The sequence below is a fragment of the Microcaecilia unicolor genome, chromosome 4 (assembly GCF_901765095.1).
Source record: "Microcaecilia unicolor chromosome 4, aMicUni1.1, whole genome shotgun sequence".
Taxonomy (NCBI): Eukaryota; Metazoa; Chordata; class Amphibia; order Gymnophiona; family Siphonopidae; genus Microcaecilia; species Microcaecilia unicolor.
Genome location: NC_044034.1, coordinates 228,719,865 through 228,744,679, shown reverse-complemented (window position 1 = coordinate 228,744,679; position 24,815 = coordinate 228,719,865). Strand labels below are relative to the sequence as shown.

General features: G+C 43.0%; 1 protein-coding gene across 4 annotated transcripts in view; it reads left to right on the top strand.

Moving 5' to 3' along the window:
* The window catches only part of KMT5B (lysine methyltransferase 5B), a 387,499-nt gene that overhangs the window by 97,900 nt on the left and 264,784 nt on the right, over positions 1–24,815 (top strand). For all 4 annotated transcript variants that reach the window (XM_030201304.1, XM_030201302.1, XM_030201303.1 and 1 more), the window contains one exon: positions 9,190–9,355. In XM_030201304.1, coding sequence (XP_030057164.1) covers positions 9,190–9,355 — 166 coding nt within the window. The remainder of the gene's footprint in view (positions 1–9,189; positions 9,356–24,815) is intronic.

Sequence of the window (24,815 nt, the reverse complement as noted above, 5' to 3'; positions counted from 1 at the left end):
TCACATATAACCTACCCGCCCTTAACAAATCCCCCCCTCCCCCCGTTTGTCAGAGTCCACCGAGATGGATCAAGTAGAAGCAGTGTTGTTCTTATCTTTATGGGTGACACGTTTCCATTTTTGAAGCTTGGCCCTGGTGGAGAAAGCCAAATCTACCGGCGGGACCTCATTAGGCATCAGCCCAGTGTCATGAAGAATCCTCCAGGCCTCAGCAAGCTGACAAACACGATGCTGCTTCCCTCTAGCAGTAAAGCAGAGTGCGAAGGGAAAAGCCCAACAGTAAGGGATCTTTTTTTTTTTTTAACCAGTACATCCAAAACAGGCTTCATCGCACGCCTCTGGGACAGCGTGAATTGCGACAGGTCCTGGTATACCAGGACCTTGGCTCATTGTGATGCACATGAGATAACTGGTGACCTCACTGCAATAAGCATTCTTTAAGAGGATAAGAGGCAAGGTGCACTATAGTATCTTGAGGACAGTTGTCTGCTGGTTTCCCCAAGGCTCTATGCACTATCTTGATCAGAGTTTTGCCAGAGTCAAGCTACATCCCCAGCAATTTATCACTGAGCACCCGCGCAATAGTAGGTACATCCTCTGTATCTTCAGTCTCGGGGACTCCTCGGAGGCGGAGATTATTTCGGTGCCCCCAGTTCTCCAAGTTGTCAACTTTATACTGCAGGTCCTCATAGTGAGCCAAAAGCTTTGTAAGACCGGAATCAGCACTATTTATCTGTTCAGCGTGATCGTCCGTGCGCGCCTCCCAAGTCCTCCACATGGCCTCCCAACTCCTCCACATGGCCTCCCAACTCACGGAGATCAGTGACAAAAGCGTCCATGTGCTCAGGAATCTTCTCCTTGGAGGATTTTATCTACACATACCTTCTCATGACATTTGGCTAGATTCTTCGGGGGACCCCACTTAGGAAGCACATAACATGCATTAGTTAATGACAGAGCGGAATCAGAGTTGGAATGAGGAAGGCGTGCAGGTGACGTGGTGTTGCAGGCCCTTACCAGATTGTCTGGCAGAATGGCGCTCCCCATCCTTCCAAACCCTGACATAATTTTGCTCATCTCACAATTGCCTCACAGATATCAAACGTGATGTAGGGGAACAGGATACAGGTCGTATGTTAGCAGGTTTAGCTAATTGAAGGTAGGAAAGTGTCGGAGCTACGGACTCAACGGCGATCTAGTACCGTGACATCACTTCCTCCTCCTGCTCTTTGTGATCTTAGGCAAGTCACTTAACCCTCCATTGCCTCAGGTACAAACTTAGATTGTGAACCCTCCTGGGACAGAGAAATACCCCATGTAACTCATCTCGAGTTACTACTGAAAAACAAATGTGAGCGAAAATCCAAATAAAAATAGGAGATACAACATATGTATACCTGATCTTGATTTGTCCATTCCATTTTCAGGGCATAGACCTTAGCCGTCTGTCCAGCACTGTCCTTGTTCTAAAACTTCTGAAGTTGTCATCGATGCTCCTGAAAAGCTCCATTCCAGCCCATCCAAATCTATCCAGCCATGATCAGGGCACAGACCATAGAAGTCTGTCCAGTACTGGTTTTGCTTCCCAATTACCAGTGTTGCAAACTAGTCTTCACTAAACTTCTTTGGATTGATTCCTTCTGAACAGGATTTCTATGTGTTTATCCCACGCATTTTTGAATTCCGTTAAGGTTTTCATCTCAACCACCTGCTGTGGGAGGGCACAAAAACACTTTCTGACATTAGTGAGGCGGCCTCCTTTTAACCTCAATTCATCTCCTCTAGTTCTACCACCTTCCCGTTTCTGGAAAAGGCTTGTTTGTGGATTCATACCTTTCAAATATGTGAATATCTGTATCATATCACCCCCTGGTTCTCTTTTTCTTCAGGTCAAATCTCTCCTCGTACGTCTTGCAGTGCGAACTGCATGCCATTTTCGTCGTTTTCCTTTAAACTGCTTCCAGTCTTTTTACATCTTTAGCAAGATACGACCTCCAAAACTGAACAAAATACTCCAAGTGGGGCCTTGCCAATGACTTATACAGGGGCATCAACACCTCCTTTTTTCTACTGGTTATACCCCTCTCTATTCAGCATAGCATCCTTCTGGCTGCTGCCACCGCCTTGTCATATTGCTTCATCACCTTGACATCCTAAGACACCATCGCCCCAAGGTCCCTTTCCTGAGCTGAGCTTACCAATCTCTCCCCTCCTATCTGGTACATCTCTTTTGGATTTCTGCACTTTTTTGCATTAAATTTTAACTGCCAGACCCTTGACCATTTTTCCAACATTTAGTGATCCCCTTCTCATGGTTTTTACACCCTCCAGGATATCCACTCTATTGGCTGTCTTCACATCATCTGCAAAAAGGCAAACTTTTCCTTCTATTCCTCCATCAATATCTCTCACAAATATGTTAAACAGAATCGGCCCCAGCACTAACCCCTGAGGCATTCCACTGCTCACTCTCCTTTCCTCCAAGCAGATTCTATTTACCACCTCTCTCTGTCGCCTGTCAGTCAACCAGTTTCCATCCATTTCACCACTTTGGGTCCTAAGTTCAGTCCACTCAGCTTATTCATGAGTCTTCTGTGAGAGACCGTATCAAAGGCTTTGCAGAAATCCAAGTAGATTACATCTAGCCGTGTCCTTTATCCAGTTGTTTGGTCACCCCATCAAAAAAGCTAATCAGATTTGTTTCGCAGGGCTTTCCTTTAGTTAAGCCATGTTGCCTTGAATTCTGTAACCCATTGGCTTCTAGAAAGCTAACCATCCTTTCCTTCAGTTCATTATTTTTCCTACCACCGACATGAGGCTTACCAGCCTTTAATTTCCCACTACTTCCCTGTCCCTGCTTTTGTGAAGAGGGGCCCACATTAGCTTGTCTCTAGCCTTGAGGAACTTCTCCAGTCTCTAAAGATTTGTTATTTATAGGTATAGATATATAGATATATATGAGGCCTTCTCTGAACTCCCTCAGTATCCTGGGATGTATCCCATCTGGCCCCATTGTTTTGTTCACTATTAGATTTTCAAGTAGCTTATAAACGCTTTCTTCCATGAACGGTGCAATATCTACTCAGTTCCCAGATATACCCTCAGCAGCCAACCACAGTCCTTCTCCAGGATTTTCTTCTGAGAAGTTTTTGTTTAGCACATTTGTTTTATCCTCATCGTGCTCTAGAAAGCCATTCTCAGCATCTTTCAGTCTTACAATTCCATTCCTATCTTTTCTTCCTTTCCCCAATATATCTGAAAAAGGTCTTGTCATCTCTCATTACATCTTTAGCCATTGTTTCTTCTGCCTGCACTTTTCCTAGCCGTATTTTCCTCTTCGCTTCTTTGAGTATAAACCAGTAATCTTTTCTGTGGTCCTCCTGTTGCAGTCTTCTATATTTCTTGAACGAAGCCTTAATGGCCTTATTTTTTCCGCCATCTTTTTGGAGAACCATTTAGGCTTCCTGTTTCTCTCGTTTTTGTTTACTTTCCTTGTGTAAAGATCAGTTGCAATACTTATAGCAGCTTTCAGCTCGGACCACTTCGCTTCCACTTCACATATGTGTACCCATGCCATTAGCTCCTCCTTCAGGTATTCCCCTCATTTTACCAAAATCAGCACATCTGAAATCCAGCACTTTCTGAGTTTCGTGCTGCTGCATTCCACTTTCACTCTTATATCAAACCATATCGTGTGATGATTACTATTGCCTAGGTGAGCACCCACCTGGACATTGGGAACACTGCCTCCATTTGAGGGCACTAGATCCAACGTTGACCCTTCCCTTGTGATTTCTTTCACCATTTGTCTGAGCAAGGCACTTTCACAGACATTCATGATATCCCTACTTTTTTTCAGTTCTGCCAACGGGACGTTCCAGTGCACATCAGGCGCCTTTCCTTTCATACCAACTTATGGATATCTTCTATCAGATCGTTGTCCAGCTTCTCCATGTGTGGCAGAGATCTGTAGATAACACCCGTGTAGATTCAGTTTCCATCTTCTCTTTCCAGAACAATCCATATAGCCTCTTCCTTTCCCCAGATCCCCTTCATTTCAGCTGCTCTGATATTTTTTGTACAGTGTCACTCCTCCATCTCTTTGGCCCTACCTATCCTTCCTTAAAAGATTATAGCCCGGTATGGTTGCATCCCATTCATGAGTCATTGAACCATGTCTCTGTAATAGCAACAATATCCAAGTCTTCTTCAAATATCAGGGCTTGCAAATCTTGAACCATTTTACTTAGGCTACGAGCAGTTATGCTCATTGCTTTTCCTGTGTTAAGTGCGTTCTGATGGTTACTAACCCCACTGCTATCATGTTGTTGCTGGGGGTGAATTCCCTTTCTTCCTATTGTCAATCCCTCTAATAGTTTAAATGCGTAGAAACATAGCATTGGAATTTTCCCTAAAGGATCAGTTTTCTTGTCACAGAAAGATGTAGCCCATCATTATTTATTTTTATTTTTGTTACATTTGTACCCCGCGCTTTCCCACTCATGGCAGGCTCAATGCGGCTTATATGGGGCAATGGAGGGTTAAGAGACTTGCCCAGAGTCACAAGGAGCTGCCTGTGCCTGAAGTGGGAATCGAACTCAGTTCCTCAGTTCCCCAGGACCAAAGTCCACCACCCTAACCATTAGGCCACTCCTCACAGCCTGTGATTTTGCCATGTACAGCCCCATCCTCATATGTATCTGAAACCTTCTGCTTTACACCAAGTTTCAATCCATTTATTGAACTCCTTTGTTTTACGTAGTCTTTTCTCTCCCTTCCCATATATAGTGATAACTTTAGAAAAATCTGCAGTCCTAACCAAATCCTTGAGTCCTTCCCCAAGTTTCTTGAACGCTCTCTGTTCTCCAGAGTTGCTATTGTTGGCCATGCCATTTTGTCTCCCGGTGGATTACAATGTCAGTATTAGAATCCTTACTTTCTTCTTGGATCACGTTCAGTATTTGTTTGGTACTTTTGGTACCTGAGGATCTATTGAAATAGATTGGGACCCTTGAACTGTGTTCCTAAATTAATGCCGTTTATAATGGAGTCTCCTAGCAGTAAGAGTTTACTGCTTTGAGCCAATCTATCATTGTTTTTTTTTTTTTTTTTTTTTTGGGGGGGGGGGGGGGTCTCTTGAATTGAGTTACATTGCTTGCCTCTGACTCTTCTATTCTGAACTTCATAATGCTCCAGTGAAGCAAAGGAATTACACAGGGGTAAAGATTGAGAGGATTAATTATTCTGTCACAGGTTATAGTCATCTATTCCTTTTTTTGTTTTATTCTCTGTGACAGTGCTGGTAGTAAATTCACTGGGATTTGGATAGTCCTGGGTGCTTCCTTGATTGTAGCCAATTCCTTCTTGAGTTTGTTGATTTCGTCTTTCATAGCTGATACTTGGAGACAGATGGAGCAAGGTCTAAGGTACCAGATGGTTTGTCTTAGGACTAAGGCACCACATATAATTGCATTGAATAAAAGACATGTTGATATGTTTGACAAGTGTGAGGTGTACTATGTTAAGATATTCGGTGAAGATAATTGCCTCTTGGTTTTCTTGTATAGACAGAGCTAGCCTAGGGGATGGGTGGGAGAAGGGTGAGCAGGGAGGGACTATAAAGTCAGAGGACAGAGATATAAAATGTATAAAACCAGTAGATATCCTTGTCAGAAGAAAGGAAGTTTTTTTTCCCCCACCAATCATAGGCGGTCGGTCGCCCAACTGTTTGGGGAGGCTAAAGGGGGTGGGATTAGGGGTGGGGCCAGGGGCGGGGCTTACATCCATAATTGTCTGACAACACAGAAAACAAATAAGTCACCATACCTTTTATTAAATTTAGATATTAAATATGTATCATATGTCAAAGAATAAAGTGGTTGCTCAAAGCATGTACTAACCACAATTGCTCAACTGCAAAACACTATTAACAAATTTGTGCAAAAACACACTCATAAACCTTACTGTACCATAACACTGGGCAGAACCTAATAAACCAATATACCACCCATAAGGAAAATGCAGACCGTCAACAATAAGAAACAAGGGATCATAATATCACAATTCTCTTGTAGAGCCACAAAACACCCTTTTAGGGTGGGAAGTGTTCACAATGAGCTCTTTTTATGAACGACTATATGTAGATCCTTCAAGAGGTAGTGTGTCATGATTTAGGCTCTAAAACCCTTTCTGATGATTTGGTGCCACCTCAGTAAGGCCAATACACAATCTCTCCACTGCAAAACACTATACACAAACTTGTGCAAAAACACACTCATAACCTTACCAAACCATAACAGTACTAATCCTAAGAACAGGACGAGCTACAACCTTATGCGTGGAAAGGCAGCACTGTAATTACACCGGGCTCTAAAACACCAGTACACAACCTAGTGAAACAAAAAAAAACCCCAAAAAGGGCTGAAAATACTACACGCTAGCAGAATACTGCACCTTGATCACACATGAAAAACACATGACACAACATATATGAAGGCAAAATATTGAACTGGAAAGTTACCTCAAGAAGTCAGACTCAGCATGCAGCAATACTAGAAAAATTGAAACTTACATGCAAAACATCACAGATGCACATTTCCAAAAGCTGACATATTCCAGTTAATAAATTCTGAATAAAATACTTTTTTCTACCTTTGTTGTATGATCATTTAGTTTTTCTATTCGCTTTGGTCCCAGTGTCTTCTGTTTTATGCAGTGTCTTCTTTCCATTTGATATTTTTTCTCTCACCATGTTCACCTTCCTCCTGTGTCCTTATGCGTCCTGTCTTACCATCTGTAGCCCTGTCCCTATCCTTCAGTATCCCGATCCAGCTCTTAAATTCAACAGTTTCTCCTCCATCCATATCCAGCATTTCTCCTCACTTCCCTCCATCCATGTCCATATACTTCCCTCCCCTCCATCCATGTCCAGCACCTTCCCTCTTTCTCTCCTACCCTTCCATCCAGTGTCATCCCTCTTTCTCTCGCCATCCTTCCACCCATTACCTTCTCCCAATCCTTCCGTCCATTATCTCCCTCTATCTCCCCTTCCTTCTAGACAGTTCTCTCTCTTGACCCTTTTCCATTCAGCATGTCCTCTCTCACCCCATCCTTCCAGTGTCTTTCCTCTTTCCCTCCCTACCAACGTCTTCCCTCATTCTGCCCCCTTTTTCCAGCATTTTTCCTCTTTCTCCCTCCTTTCATCCAGCATTTCTCAGTCTGACAGCTAGGGTCTCCCCCAGTTTCTCCCCAGCAGCTTCTCTCTCTCTCCTGCCCATGTCCCCTCTTTCTCTCCCCATCTCTCTCTGGCTCTCCTCTGCTCTTTTCCATGTCCCTGGCTCTCCCCTGTTCTTTTCCATGTCCCTGGCTCTCCCCTGTTCTTTTCCATGACCCCTCTTTCTCTCCCCATCTCTTTCTGGCTCTCCCCTGCTTTTTTCCATGGCCCATCTTTCTCTCCCCATCTCTTTTTGGCTCTCCCCTGCTCTTTTCCATGGCCCCTTTTTCTCTCCCCATCTCTTTCTGGCTCTCCCCTGCTTTTTTCCATGTCCCTGGCTCTCCCCTGCTCTTTTCCATGGCCTCTCTTTTTCTCCCCATCTCTCTCTGACTCTCCCCTGCTCTTTTCTATGTCCCCTCTTTCTCTCCCTATCGCTCTCTGGCTTTCCACTGCTCTTGTCCTTGTCCCCTGGCTCTCCCCTGCTCTCCCTCTCTCTCCTCCTACCATTTCCAGCCAGTGGCCACATTCTCTTCTCTCCCTCCGGCCCAGGCCTCTTTACAGCAGCGCTGACAGAAGAAGAAAAAGAAGCGCGGGGCTGCAGCAGCCTTCAGACATGCGTTGTCGGCTGTGCCGGTCCTCTGCCCCTGGAACGGGAAATTGACGTCACGAGGCAGAGACCGGCAGAGCCGACAGTGCATGTCTGAAGGCTGCTGCAGCCCCGCGCTTCTTTTTCTTCTTGTGTTATGCTGGCTGTGGAGAGAAGCGGCAGCAGCGGATCAATGTAGGTCTTGTTCCTGACTGCCGCCGCGCTGCTCAACAGAAGCGACGGCAGCAGAAGATTTCGTCGGGAGTCTCGTCTCGGGCTACATTTGGAGAAGGAGGCAGGCGGGGCCGCAGGGAAGGTCACAGCTGTCCCAAGCCTCTTGCCTATGCCACCAATATAAGATAGAGGTCAAAAAAATCTATTAAGAAAGGGAGACACACAGGGAAGAGAGCGGTTTAGAATTTATCAAACAGTCCAAAACACAAATTTGAAAATATAAGAATTTAATTTAGCTTAGGTTCAGGCTTGGACTGCTTTTCGAAAGATCCAGTTCAGAAAGCAGCCCTTCTCCTAAAGACAGACTGACTAAGCCCCGGGTACAATGGAGCCAAATTAAGTCTCAGTCAACTCTGCAGTAAGAAGATTCAGCAACAAAAAAAGCCACAGATTTGTAAGTACAGTACCCTTATTAAACAATCAATCCAGCATATAAATAACACAAGGTAAAAGTACAGATATGGAGTCAAAGGACAGAAATATAGAACTTATAGAAACCAGTAGATCTCCAAGTCAGAGGAGAAAGCATGTTTTCTTGACCTTTGTCTTATATATATTTTTTAAATCTATTAAGAAAGGGGGACACACAGGGAAGAAAGCAGTTTAGAATTTATCTGTCTAAATGTGGGGAGAGAACGCCAGAACTCTGCTATATAGTATCCTTTGCAGTAGCCTCATTTCCAGTATTTTCTAAGGTCGATATGCATAACCTCTTGGCCTGTATCCAGGCTTAGTTGAACTTCCAGGGGTTGTGTGAGCCTTTGAGAGTTCAGGGATACCTGGTGGGGCCAGCCCCCCCCCCCCCCCCAATCTTCCCCTCATGGGGGAGCTCCTAAAAAAATGTTTTACTGGTAAGACCTCATTGCATCCTAATTTTCTTCTGGTTTTCCCATCTTCTCTTGTGCTGCTTGACAAACTTGAAGTTATCATATATGATCAAGCTCCTATCCCTTCTCTTTCTGATGCCACTATTGTTTTCTACATACAAGTATGTGTCTTGGAATCATTAGAACCTATTTTTTGTATTAAATCAGTTGTCACACTTGATTGGGGAGGGATGGAGCTTGTGGACTTGTCTGGGTTTGAGGAATAAGATTTTTCTCTGCATAGGATTTGGTACAGCAATTACTTGTGAGTAATTTTTCACTCTTTTCAGGTTTCGACCTATAAAAGGAAGGCAGGAGGAACTGAAGGAAGTGATTGAAAACTTCAAAAAAGATGAACATTTAGAAAAAACCTTCAAATGCTTGACGGCAGGGGATTGGGCACGGCATTATTTCCTTAACAAGAACAAACTGCAGGAGCGACTTTTTAAGGAGCACGTAGGTGGAATCCTCGTTTTCCTTTCACCTTGTTTTTCTGTATTGTTGAGATCTGATAGGGCTTTCACACATTCTGTTCAGGAACTTTTCTTTTTTTTTTTTTTACACAGTTTATGCATTGCTGTTGGTGACAACACAGGCTAGAAGGAGAGGCCAGTCTAAAGAACCTAGGCTAGTTTGGGAGGGCAAGTATGGTCATGTTGTCTTTCAAACTTGACTGCTCTCTGCCCACTTAGTTCTTTTCTGGTAGTAACATTGGACAGACCTGATTTGTTTGTGTTGGTGAATGGGGCTGAGGTTAATGATTGAAGTTAGGAAGACCAATAATAGAAGTGTATTAAGACTAGAAAAAGTCAGAAATCACAGTGCATGGATTGGAGAGATCTGGGACTCGTGGATTTGTTGGCTATATTGCTGATATGTATGGAAGTTTTCACCTGCAGATATAGATGCATGACTTACCCCTGAGAATAGAGCACAGCAAGACGTAAAGGCTGTCATCCGTTTCCCAACTGCAGACTTTGAGACTTTTTAGGGATGGAGGGGTAGCAGGCTGAGAACCAGGGAAGCCCGGTTCAGATACTACTGTGGCTCCATGTAATCCAGAATTTTTTTTTAAATCTTTATTCTATATACCAAGTAGCATACAACAGATAGTTGACAGCGGGAGAAACAAATCAGAGCAAAGCTCCAGTTAGTCAAAATACAGAACTAAGCTGCTTATAACCCACAGCAAATCCAAGCTCCCGTAATAACAGATATACATTTGTAGCCCATTTTGGTATAATAGAACTGTGAGAAGCCATTCAACATCATATGGCTGTGCAATTTGATGTGCTTTTTCCTTGAGCTGCATACATTGAGTATGCTGAAATTAATTACTAGAAATAGGGCCTTTAACTATGCTGGGCTCTTCCAATAGAACCCCTTGCTGTATGAATTGCAGACCTTTCCTGGGTATTTGTCTTTTAGGAAAGCTTTAAAGACCTAGCTATTTCAGCAGACTTTTGAGTTAGATATTTGATCTTGTAACTTTGGGAAAATTTGTAGAGTTCTTTCCTGTAAAGAAGTCTTGAAGACTTGAATATTTGAGCACCCTGCCGTTGTGTTATTATTCTATTATATTATGGTTTGAATTTTCATGATAAGTGATTATTTAATTTTAAGTTGTAAACCACTTTAATACTGTTGTGTTAAGTGGTGTATTACATTAATAAATTGCGTCAAATTTTTGTGAAGTCACTTAACCATTCATTTCCTCTGGTACAAACTTAGATTGTAAGCACACTGGGGACAGGAAGATACTGACTGTAAATGAATATACATGGGTACATAAATATACTGCCATACTGGGACAGACCAAAGGCCCATGAAGCCCAGCATCCTGTTTCCAACAGTGGCCAATCCAGGTCACAAGTACCTGGCAAGATCCCAAAACAGTACAATACATGTTATGCTGCTTACCCTAGAAATAAGCAATGGATTTTCCCCAAGTCCATTTTAATAATGGTCTATGTACTTTTCCATTAGAAAGCCATCCAAACCTTTTTTTTTTTTTTAAAAACCCTGCTAAGCTAACTGCTTTTACTGCATTCTCTGGCAACAAATTCCAGAGTTTAATTACACGTTGAGTGAAGAAACATTTTCTCTGATTCATTTTAAATGTATTACTTTGTAGCATCATTGCATTCCCCCTAGTCCTAGTATTTTTGGAAAGAGTAAACAAGCGATTCATATCTACCCGTTCCACTCCACTCATTATTTTATAGACCTCTATCTTGTCTCTCCTCAGCCATCTTTTCTCCAAGCTGAAGAGCCCTAGCCACTTTAGTCTTTTCTCATAGGGAAGTTTCCCATCCCCTTTATCATTTTCATCACCCTTCTCTGTGCCTTTCTAATTCCACTCTTATCTTTGAGATGCGGTCAACAAAATTGAACACACTGTTCGAGGTGCACCATGGAGCGATACAAAGGCATTATAACATCCTCATTTTTGTTTTCTATTCCTTTCCTAATAATACCTAACATTCTATTTGCTTTCTTAGCCACCGCCGCACACAGAGCAGAGGGTTTCAATTTATCAATGACTACGCCTAGATCCCTTGGTCAGTGACTCCTAATGTGGAACCTTGCATTATGTAGCTGTAAGTCCCTCTTTCTCAAATGCATCACTTTGCACTTGCTCACATTAAACGTCATTGCCATTTAGATGACCAGTCTCATAAGGTCCTCTTGTAATTTTTTACAATCCTCTTGTGATTTAACAACTTTGAATAACTTTGTGTCGTCAGCAAATTTAATTACCTCACTAGATAATCTCCTGTCTAGATCATTTATAAATATGTAAAAAGCAGAGGTCCCAGCACAGACCCCTAGGGAAACTTACTATCTACCCTTCTCCATTGAGAATACTGACATTTAACCCTACTTTCTGTTTTCTATCTTTTAACCAGTTTTTAATCCACAGTAGGACACTACCTCCTATCCCATGACTCTCCCATTTCCTCTGGAGTCTTTCATGAGGTGCTTTATCAAACACCTTTTTAAAATCCTGATACACAATATCGACCAACTCGCCTTTATCCACATGTTTGTTCACCCCTTCAAAGAAATGTAATAGATTGGTGAAGCAAGATTTCCTTCACTAAATTGATGTTGGCTTTGTCTCATTAATCCATGCATTTGAATATGCTCTGTAATTTTGCTCTTTATAATAGTATCTACCATTTTGCTCAGCACTGATGTCAGGCTCACTTGTCTATAATTTCCCGGATCTCCTCTGGAACATTTTTTTTTTTAAATCAACGCTACATTGGCCACCCTCCAATCTTCCAGTACCGTGCTTGATTTTAAATATAAATTACATATTACTAACAGTAGTTCTGAAAATTCATTTTTCAATTCTGATAGAATACCATCCGTTCCAGGAGATTTGCTACTCTTCAGTTTGTCAAATTGAGCCATTACATCCTCCAGGTTCATAGAGATTTCATTCAGTTTCTCTGACTCGTCTGCTTTGAATACCATTTCTGGTACTTGTATCTCTCCCAGATCTTCTTTGGTGAAGACCAAAGCAAAGAATTCATTTAATCTCTCCGCTTTGGCTTTCTCTTCCCTGATTGTCCCTTTGTCATCTAGTGGTTCAACTGATTCTTTTGCCGGCTTTTTGCTTTTAATATACCTAAAAAAACATTTTACTATGTGTGTTTGCCTCCGACGCAATCTTTTTTTTTTTTTTTTTTTTTTTTTCCAAAGTCCCTCTTTGCCTTCCTTATCAACGCTTTGCATTTGTCTTGATATTCCTTATGCTATTTCTTATTATTTTCAGTCTGTTCCGTCTTCCATTTTCTGAAGCATTTTCTTTTAGGTCTAATAACTTCTTTCACCTCACTTGTTAACCATGCCGGCAGTCGTTTGGTCTTCCTCCTTCTTTTTAAATACATGGAATATATTTGGACTAAGCTTCCAGGATGGTATTTTTGAACAGCATCCACACCTGATGTAAATTTTTCGAAGCAGCTCCTCTCTTTTTTTTTTTTTTCACCGTTTTTCTCATTTTATTATAGTCTCCTATTTGAAAGTTAAATGCTAACGTATTGAATTTCCTGTGCGTACTTACTTCTAAGCCAATATCAAATCTGATCATATTATGATCACTGTTATCAAGTGGCCCCAGCATCATTACCTCCTGCACCAGATCATTCGCTCCACTAAGGACTAGTTCTAGAATTTTTTTCTTCTCTTTTTGGCTTCTGTACCAGCTGCTCCATAAAGCAGTCCTTGATTTCGTCAAGCAATGTTATCTCCCTATCATGCCCCAATGTTACATTTATCCAGTCAATATCTGGGAAATTGAAATCACTCATTATTATTGTGTTCCCAAGTTTGTTAGCCACCCTAATTTCTGCTAACATTTCTACATCTGTCCGTTCATCCTAGTCAGGTGGACAGTAGTACGCTCCTATTATGTTCCTTTTTTCCTTTACACATGGAATTTCAATCCGTAGGGATTTTAAGATTGTTTTGTTTTCTGCAGAATTTTCAATCTGTTTCGAGGCCCCCCTTATCATACAATGCTACCCCTCCACCAATTAGATCCACCTTATCACTACGATATAATTTGTACCCCAGTATGACAGTGTCTCACTGGTTGTCCTTCTTCCACCAGGTCTCAGAGATGCCTGTTATATTTAATTTTTCGTTTAGTGCAATATATTCTAAATCTTCCATTATTTCTTAGGCTTCTGGCATTCTCATATAGACATTTCAAACTGTTTGTTCTATTTACATCTTACTTAGTAGTTGACAGTGTTAGTTTGCACTCGTTTGACTGATTTTTATTTAAGGACACCTGATCTACTAGGTCTCTTTTGCAGCCTCCCTATCGGGGTACCTTATCTTCCATATCTTTTAAAGATACCTTATTCGGAACAATGCACTTTTGAGTGAATGTTGGGCTTCCCTCCAGTTTCTAGTTTAAAAGCTGCTCTATCTCCTTTTAAATGCAGATTGTCCCACCCTGATTAAGGTGGAGTCCATCCTTCCGGAATAGGCTCCCTCTTCCCTTGAATGTCGCCCAGTTCCTTACAAATCTAAAACCCTCCTTCCTGCACCATCGCCTCATCCTCGCATTGAGACTCCAGAGCTCTGCCTGTCTCTTGGGCCCTGCGCTTGGAACAGGTAGCACTTCGGAAAATGCTACCCTAGAGGTTATGAATTTGAGCTTTCTGTCTAAGAGCCTAAATTTGCCTTCAAGAACCTCTCTCCCACATCTTTTTATGTCATTGGTACCCACATGTACCAAGGCAGCTGGCTGTTCCCCAGCACTATCTAAAATCCTATCTAGGTGATGCTTGAGGTCTGCCACCTTTGCACCTTCCTATTTAGGTGACGCTTGAGGTCCACCACCTTTGCACCATGCAGGGAAGTGACCAAGTGACACGTCCGTGAGCATCCCAGCTATCTACATGCCTTATTATTGAATCGTCCTAACCTTTCTGGGCAGTAGTTCCTGGAAACTCATCCTCTGTGCGAGAGGATACTGCATCCCCTGGTATGTGCTGGTCCTGTCTACAGTTTCAACAGAGTAATGCTGTCCTTTTAGTAGATTTCCCTCCTCCAAGGTAGCACAGGGGCTGCCAGATTGGTGGTGGGACTTCTCTTCAGCATCCCTGTAGGTCTCCTCTATGTCCCCGTCTGTCTGTCTGTCTCCCTCAGCTCCTCCAAGTCTGCTTCTGTAGCCTCAAGAGAATGGACTCATTCTCTGACAGGAGCTCTTTGCTTCGAGCACACACATATGACCTCTCACCAAATGGGTGATAATCATACATGTAACACTCAGTGCAAAAGACTGGATAGCACCCCTCTCACTGCTGGACTACTGTCTGCATCTTAGTATTGTAGAGTTGTTTAATTAAAACTTCTTAAGGTTCTAGGGATATCAGATGAATATAAAGATTGGTGTAATATGTAATTTATTTTGTGTTTGCTTCTCAGAAACTAGTTAAATGTTACTAGAACTCTAATGAACTCCCCTATTATAATTAGAGTAATTTACTATTCAGTTATAGAGTTGTGCTAGGGGTGGGTGGGAGTTGAGGAGGGTGGGTGGGAATAAGGATTGAACTAGGCCCTACTGTGCCGCCTTGAGACTATCTGTTAATGCTGTGGCAGAAAATTCAAGTACTAAAACTATGGGGGAAAAGGGTTTGGAGACTAGTTAATTGCTTTGCTTTTTTTTTTTTTTAATTCTAACTGTTTATCAATATCCTACAGTTCCTCTTTTAAATCCAATCTTTAAGTTACCAAGCACAGAATAAAATAATGTCACTTACCCACAGAAATGTCTTCTTTTCTCAAATCTTCTCGGAAAGAAAGTTAAGTGGTCCTCTCTATATAGTTTGGATTCTAATGAGACTGTTTCAAACAAATCCTTTAAAGCTAGCCCAGTAATCAGATTGCCCTTAGTAACCTTTGCAAATATTCTACTTTCTCACACCTTAATTAACACCTAATTCAGGTCAGTAGCAGCGCTACCTCTCCAGCAGGCAAGAACAGAAAATAACTTTCTTTTCGGACAGTTTAAGCCTTTCCACTATCCTTTTTCTATTCTTGGCTGTTAAGTTTCTACCTCTGTAGAAAGTTTCAGTTTAAAACTGTGGGGAAAAGGGTTGTGCACTATGGAAACTAGTTAATAAAGCTTGCTTCTCTCTCTCTTATTTTTATGTTTTCTAAGACTGAACTAGGCCCTACTGTGCCTTCTAGAGATTATCTGGTAATTCTGTGGCAGAAAATTCAAGTTTTAAACTATGGCGAAGATGCACTAAAGTCGTTGTCAGAGCCGTTCCGTATCGAATTTTATAGCGAATTGGTAGGGAACAGCTATGCATCAAGGAAAGGGAATGCAAATGAGCTACTCGTTGTAGCTCACTTGCATTCTCCATTCCTTCTTAAAACAGTCAGAGAATCGGTCGGTCAAGCATGCGCAGAGCAGCAAAGCTTTATGCTGTCTGCTCTGCGCATGCCAAATACGCCTCTGTGCCGCCCAAAGACGCCACGCCGCTCACTTGATCAGCTGGTATCGGAGAGTGCAGTTGAAAGCGTTGATCACAAAAATAGCCTTCCATTTTGGCTGGGTTTTCAATCAGCTGATATCGGAGAGTGCAGTTGAAAGCGTCGATCACAAAAATAGCCTTCCATTTTGGCCATTATTCACAGCCAAATAATAAAAACGTTCTTTTTAGCTGTGCTTCACTCAGCTGAGAGGCCTTGGAAGTCTCTGAGCCAATCACAACGCGTTTAGAGCTAAACCCGCTGTGATTGGCTCACAGATCCTGCAGTGCCCGCTAGACTCTATCTGTTAATGCAAATGAAATGGCTTACTTCACTGGGTAGAGAAAAGCACAGCCCCAGAGAGCACCCCCCACACGATTTCAGCACAAAGAATAGGAAATCACCAGCACAGCAATTTAATACAATTTTAAAGAAAAACCTTCTAGCCCAAAGTTGTAAAACTAGCAATTTTAGATTAAGGTATAAGATAGACCCACAGCAAAAGAAAGAACAGTGAGTTTTTTTTCTCTCAAAGTTTTAGATAAGATATATACTCAAAACAGTTATAGAAGAAAAGTTTTAGGACTCTTAACAGCCTCAGTCCCTCAAACAGTTTAGTAAGAAAAGTTTTAGAACACAGGCAGACTGCTACTAAACCAAATCAGCTCTAAGAATCCCACAGGTTCAAGGTAAGACGGCGGCCAGTCCCGTTCTCGACCCATTCGGCACAAGCCCTCTGCCCACTGTTGGAAGGCCAGCGGAGCCACAGTAGGGCCACCGCACGGATCCAGATAGATTGGGACCGCCTGACCAGCCTGTCCGACACCTGCCCTTGATCGGGAAGCTGACGGTGTCTCCTTGCTGCATGGGGCCAGCCACGCAGGGATTGCCTAGATCATCCCGGCAGCTCCCGGCTCGGATCCCCACACGCCAGCCGCTGACATCAAGAGGAGGGGAGCCCACAATAGACGAGACCGCCCAAGAGGCTCGGGAGCCCAGACAAAGTGAAAGCGGGTTGCCGCAGGATAAACAGAGGCAGTGAGTAAGGGAGACGTGGGGGCGATCCTGGCGGCGAATCGTTTCAGGAGCGAACGAGGCAGCAAGAGTGGCTTGAGTTACTTACTGCAGGCTACCGGCCTGCAGGAGAACGGCCCAAGAGATCCAGACCCGACATCGGAGGAGACTGAACCGACCGCCACCCTCTGATCTCTACCCAACCACCAACACATCTCCAAGACCTCATAACCCACACGACCAGGTCTGCACCGCTGGTCCCAGGACTCACCGGATCTACAATCACGGAAAAAGCCACAGGAATATAAGGATCTCAATAAGTCTCCTCTCAGATTCTCCCCCCAGACTATTACCACAGACCTCAAATAAAATGCACAACACCAGAACAACACATTTGATCAACTAATCCCCGCGCGGTGTCTGAAAAGGCCTCAGGATCCCTACCCCGAACCAAAGACGCAACTAGGGAGCCTCCGCAACCTGGGGAAAACCTGAACATCTGTGAGAATACACCTGACACAAACCACTAGCAGCCCCAACGAATCGAACCTATAATGTACACCGACAAACTGCTCCTAACAATCTACTCCTTATCCTCGATCCACCTAACAGTAACCACCCCACTAGTTGATAGAAACACCATACTCACACTTTATAACCATCAAAGTCTGTCCAGATGCACCACACCTCACCAAACTGACAACCATCAAAACAAAGGCAGAACACCAACATACGGACAACCCCATCACCAGGGAATGAAAGGTCATAACAATCCCATACCAACAAAGAAATGACAACTGGCAAAAATCCACGTAACTCCGAACACAGAAGACCCCCACCAAAAAATTCAAGTGGGCTACATTAATGCCAGATCTGTAGTAAATAAAGCTACAACAATAACAGACTGGATCACATCAGAAAACCATGACCTGCTTTTCATTAATGAAACTTGGATCCATGATCAAAAAGACCTGATAATCCTAGACCTTTGCCCCCCAGGATACAAAGTCAAGCATTGGACCAGAAAGGAAAAGAGGCGGAGGCATAGCACTAATCCATCAGGACTGGTGGTTGGGAGGCGGGGATAGTAGTGGGCAGACTTATACGGTCTGTGCCAGAGCCGGTGGTGGGAGGCAGGACTGGTGGTTGGGAGACGGGGATAGTGCTAGGCAGACTTATACGGTCTGTGCCATAGCCGGTGGTGGGAGGCAGGGCTGGTGGTTGGGAGGCTGGGATAGTGCTGGGCAGACTTATACGGTCTTTGCCCTGAAGAGGACAGGTACAAATCAAGGTAGGGTACACAGAAAGTAGCACATATGAGTTTATCTTGTTGGGCAGACTGGATGGACCATGCAGGTCTTTTTCTGCCGTCATCTACTATGTTACTATGTTACACTTCACCGCTGTCACCACTGCCGTATCCATAACTTCCCTACTCGAAATAGCATCAATCAGAATACACCACACCACCCTACTTGACCATTTAAACTGTGTCCTGTTTTATAGACCTCCAGGCAATTGGAACGAATGCCAATCGCACTTTATGGATTTCATATCAAACACCTGCGTAGCCAATCTCAATATACTAATACTGGGAGCCATCAACCTTCACCTAGAAGACCCAAACTCTACCAATGCATTCAAATGCAAGGAATTCCTCCATTTATTGGACCTTAAATTGCCACACATCCAAGCAACCCATAACAAAAGGCACACATTCAACCTTATCTCACACAAACTGTCCACAGACCAGAACCTAATAATATCAGATATCAAATGGACAAACACACCATGGTCAGATCACTACAAATTAAACCTATCTCTACTATGGCGGAAAAAGGGTTCACACCGTATACATGCACACAACATAGAACACAAGAGGCCAAATAGACCTGGAAACATTCTAGCATCAAATGTACAATAATGAATGGACAGCACAAATGGACTCTACAATACTACCTCTCAGATTGGGACAAAAGATGCAAAAACATACTAGACAAAATAGCAGCCTTACAAACAAGAACATCACATAGGTAAAATTCAATACCATGGTACAACGAAGAACTAAAAAAACTAAAAACACAATCCAGGAAGCTTGAACGAGCATGGAAGAAACTAAAAGATGCACAATCACTCAACACATGGAAACAAACTCAAAGAAAATACAAATATGCAGCAACAACTACTACTGCTACTACTTAACATTTCTAAAGTGCTACTAGGGTTACGCAGCGCTGTACAATTTAACATAGAGGGACAGTCCCTGTTCAAAGAGCTTACAATCTAAAAGATAAGTGAACAGTCAGTCCGATAGGGGCAGTCAAATTGGGGCAGTCTGGATTTACTGAACGGTAAGAGTTAGGTGCCGAACGCAGCATTGAAGCGGTGGGCTTTAAGCAAAGACTTGAAGATGGGCAGGGAGGGGGGCTTGGCGTAAGGGCTCAGGAAGGTTGTTCCAAGCATAGGGTGAGGCGAGGCAGAATGAGCGGAGCCTGGAGTTGGCGGTGGTGGAGAAGGGTACTGAGAGGAGGGATTTGTCCTGTGAACGGAGGTTTCGGGCGGGAACGTAAGGGGAGATGAGGGTAGAAAGGTAGAGAGGGGCAGCAGACTGAGTGCATTTGTAGGTAAGAAGGAGAAGCTTGAATTGAATGCAGTATCTGATTGGAAGCCAGTGAAGTGACCTGAGGAGAGGGGTGATATGAGTATATCTGTTCTGGCGGAATATGAGACGTGCAGCAGAGTTCTGAACAGATTGAAGGGGGGATAGATGGCTAATTGGGAGGCCAGTGAGGAGTAAGTTGCAGTAGTCAAGGCAAGAAGTAATGAGAGCGTGGACGAGAGTTCAGGTGGTGTGTTCAGAGAGGAAAGGGCGAATTTTGCTGATGTTAAAGAGAAAGAAGCAACAGGTCTTGGCTATCTGCTGGATATGCGCAGAGAAGGAGAGGGAGGAGTCAAAGATGACTCCAAGGTTGCGGGCAGATGAGACGGGGAGGATGAGGGTGTTATCAACTGAGATAGAAAGTGGAGGAAGAGGAGAAGTGGGTTTTGGTGGAAAGACGATAAGCTCGGTCTTGGACATGTTCAGTTTCAGGTGGCGGTTGGACATCCAGGCAGAAATGTCGGATATGCAAATATGCAACAAGACAAGCCAAAAGGTCATACTACAAAACCAAAATAGGGCCTGACTACAAAGACACGAAAAACTTTACCAACTTGTGAACAAACTACTAGACACCACCATGGTCACCACAACTAACACAAACACCCCATCTGCAGATGCACTTGCCAAATACTTCAACGAATAAATTGTAAATCTGCGCAAAATGCTACCTCAGAACACCATCGACATTGATGACATCTTCGAATGTATTGACCCAACCCCTGGCGAATACCCAGAGGACAGACTCTGGACAACCTTCGCTCCCCTCACTGTTGAAACAGTCAACCAAGCGACTAATAGGTTCTCCAAGACTCACTGTAAATTGGATATCTGCCCCAGCTAGCTGTTAAAATCTGCTCCCCAACGCTTCATAGTAGACGTCACAGGCTTCAACGTGGTCTCTTCCCAATGGAAAATGGCAACATCCTACTTACCCCAATACCAAAAGATACCAAGAAAGAAAACAGACGATATCAACAACTACTGACCAGTAGCATCAATTTCACTGGTAGTCAAACTGATGGAAAGCATAGTAACCAAACAACTTACTGACTACATAAACAAATTCACAATACTACACGAATCACAATCAGGATTCCGCTCCAACCACAGTACCGAAACAGTACTAATCACTCTACTAGCCAAATTCAAACAACAAATATTAGCAACAGGCAAAAGCATACTTCTCCTACAATTCGACATGTCTAGTGCGTTCGACATGGTAAACTACAATATATTGCTAAACATCCTAGAGTACTTCGGGATTGGTGGAAGTGTACTTAGCTGGATCAAGGGCTTCCTAACAACTAGAACATACCAAGTGAAATCAAACTCGAATATATCATCACCATGGAAAACAGACTGTGGAGTACCTCAAGGATCACCACTCCTTTTCAACCTAATGATCCCACTAGCCGAATCCTTATCCGACCAAGGCCTTAACGCTTTCATATAAGCAGATGATGTCACATTTTACATCCCTTACAGACATGACCTAACAGAAATCACCAAAGAAATCATACTCAGCTTGAACATCATGAACTCATGGGTGAACGCATTTCAACTAAAACTAAACGCTGAAAAAACACACTGTCTAATCCTCTCATCCCAATACAACACGAACAAACCCAGCAACATAACTACCCCACACTACACCCTCCCTATCTCAGATAGTCTGAAAATACTCGGAGTTATAATCGACAGAAATCTCACACTAGAGAGCCAAGCAAAAGCTACAACAGAAAATGTTCCACTCTATGTGGAAACTCAAAAGAGTGAAACCATTCTTCCCGAGGGAAACATTTCGTAAATTGGTACAATCAATGGTGCTAAGCCACCTAGACTACTGTAACAGAATTTATGCGGGATGCAAAGAACAAATTATAAAGTAACTCCAAACTGCCCAAAACACAGCAGCCAGACTCATTTACAGAAAAACAAGATTCGAAAGCGCAAAACCCATACGAGAAAAACTACACTGGCTCACAATCAAAAAACGTATTGTGTTCAAAATCTGCACCCTCGTTCACAAAATCATCAACGCTGAAGCCCCGAGATACATGAAAGACCTCCCAATCAGAAACACTTCAAGATCAACACGAGCATACCTAAATCTCCACTAACCAAGCTGCAAATGACTCAAATACAAATCAACCTACGCATCCGGCTTCTCCTATATAAGCACACAACTATGGAACGCACTACCAAACGCCGTGAAAACAACATATGACCACCTAAACTTCCGGAAACTACTAAAAACTTGCCTGTTCAAAAAGGCATACCCAAACAACCCAACTTAAATGCCTCAACTCTGCAACACAACAAAATCAAAGCTCGTTTGGACATAAATTACCTCTTCCTCCTTATGATTCTAAATCTGTCTGTTACGCACGAACTTTGCCACAACTTCACTCTGTATTTGTTTATACCGATATTGGCGATCGCCTTTACGGTACTAAGTAAGCCACATTGAGCCTGCAAATAGGTGGGAAAATGTGCGATACAAGTGTTATAAATAAATAAATAAATAATTTGGGAGTGTTAGTCTGCTTTCGCTTAATGTAATATATCTCCTAAGCGTGGGGCACACCCTTGGTGGATCTTTTTGCTAGTCATCTCAACAACAAGGCCCCTCAGTTCTGCTCCAGATTTGGCTCACATGGCAGACTAGCGTCAATATGCCTTTCTCCTTCATTAGGGGGAGGTATTATTTTTATTTATTTATTTTATTCATTCTTTAATCTCGCAAATATATGAAAAAAAATGTTTTGGTTCAGTGTGACTTACAATTAACAGAGAAAATTACAATTGTAGTATACAGTTACATAGCAATATTGAACAACAGATTCATTAATCATAACATTTCTTGAAAATATAGGTTTCTAACTCTTTTCTGAAATAAAGGTAATTTTGTAAGACTTGTCTCTATAGGAATTGAATTCCACCATTAGAACCCAAACAGCTGAATCCAGCAGTGTATCCAGTCTTCTGTATACATATCCCCCATAGAGAAACTTTTCCTGAAACTCAAGCAAGATCACAGAACCTAATAGCACCTTACTAGTCGGAGGCAGATCTGATTCTGTCTTCTTTTGGAGTTATCCTCCAAAGATCCATGGAGATCGAAATGTTTTTTGACCCTCAGCATGCACAACGAAGATTCCATACTGCATCCCAACCTGCAATCCCTGGCAGTCATGACTTGGATGTCGAGAATGTAGAATTTGAATCCTTGAATTTGACGGGTGTCTCTTGCATCTTGCTAGCTTACAGAAAAGATTCCACTAAGATGTGTTATTCTTTTAAGTGGAGGAGGTTTGCTGTCTGGTGTCGGGGCAACGCTCCAGATCCCTTCTCATTTCCTACTCAAAATCTGCTTGTATGTACCTCCTGCACTTCTCCGAGTCTGGTTTGAAAACCAATTCTGCAAGGGTTCATCTCAGTTCAATCGGTGTTTATCATCAGTATGTAGGGAGTAAGTCCATCTCTGTACAGCCTCTAGTTGTTCGCTTACGGGTTTTTTGTTAACAAAGCCCCCCCCCCCCCCCCCCCCCCCATCAAACCTCCATCTGTGTCATGAGATCTCAGCATTGTTTTGATCCAGCTGATAAAAGCTCCTTTTCAGCCACTTGATTCTTGTCATCTGAAGTATTTGACCTGGAAAGTTATGATTTTGGTGGCGGTCATTTCAGCTCAGTTATTGAGCTTCAGGCCCTAGTAGCTCATCCACTTTACACTAAGTTTAATCACAACGGAGTAGTTCTCCGCACACACCCTAGGTTTCTTCCTAAGGTGGTGTCGGAGTTCCACCTTAATCAGTCAATCGACATAGCCACATGCCAATCTTGGTGAGAGTGTACTGCATACCCAGACTGCAGATGAGCCTTGGCCTTCTATCTGAATCGGACTAAAGTCCATAGACAGTCCACACTGCTTTTTGTTAATTTTGACCCAGATCAGATGGGGGTGACCATCGGCAAACACACAGTTTTCAGTTGGCTAGTGGATTGCATTTCTTTCACTTATGCCCAGGCTGGGCTGACTCTAGAGGGTCATGTCAAGGCTCATAGTGTCAGAGCCATGGAGGTGTCGGTAGCCCACTTGAAGTCAGTCTCCATGAAGGAACTATTCAAAGCTGTGACATAGTCTTCTGTTCACACATTTACATCTCATTACTGCCTTGATTAGGGTTCCCAACATGACAGCCGGTTTGGGCAGTCAGTTCTGAAGAATTTGTTTGGGGTCTAGAATCCAACTCCATCCACCTAGGACCAGTTCTGTTCTGTTCACCTCCACTTCTAGTATGTAAATAGTTTCAGGTAAATTGACTGCCCAGGCCTTGACATTTCGAGTCCCTATTCTTCTCTCGGCGTTGTTTTCGGTGAGGCTGTTAGCTAGGGATACCCATCTGTGAGAATACGAAAGCCTGCTTGTCCTCGGCGAAAGTGAAGTTACTTACCTGTAGCAGGTGTTCTCTGAGGACAGCAGGGCACGTATTCTTACATATCCTCCCTCCTCCCCTTGGAGTGGTAGCCTTTAGTTTTATGATCTCACTGAGGAGGAGATTCTTGCGTGTCAGGTGAGAAGGCATCTGTGCATGAGTGGTGCAGTGTTGCTAGAAAGTTATATACACGTAGCTAGTCAGCCTCCGCATTGGGCTGCATCGGACGACATCACCCATGTGAGAGACTCGGCCTACTGTCCTCGGAGAACACCTGCTACAGGTAAGTAACTTCGATTTGTGACTGATTCTGAGACAACTTGAATGGACTCAGTCAAATCTGAGGCAAGATTGCAATCTTCGAAGGATTCCCTTGACTTCAAATTCACCTCACCACAGTTTCTCAGACATTGGTTTGACAATTTGGAGTGACAATTACTTCATCTAGTAAAGATACCTGGAATTTGGGATTGAGGGGATTCAAAACAAGAAAGCAGCCAGTGTTGACAGATGCACAGAGGAAATACAAAGTCAAGTGGGCAAAGTACTCAGAACAGACTTGTGAGATATGAGAAAAGATACTTTTCAGTGACGTAAGCACTTTTCTGCCTCTTTGGAGACCAGACTTGCACATGTGTATGATTTCCAGGTGAAAAATACTCTCTTGAGATTTTGCCTGGTACTTGTGACCTGGATCGGCCACTGTTGGAAACAGAATACTGGGCTTGATGGACCTATGACAACCCTTATGTTCTTATGTTCAAATGTGTTTGTCTAGCATCTGTTCTTTATCC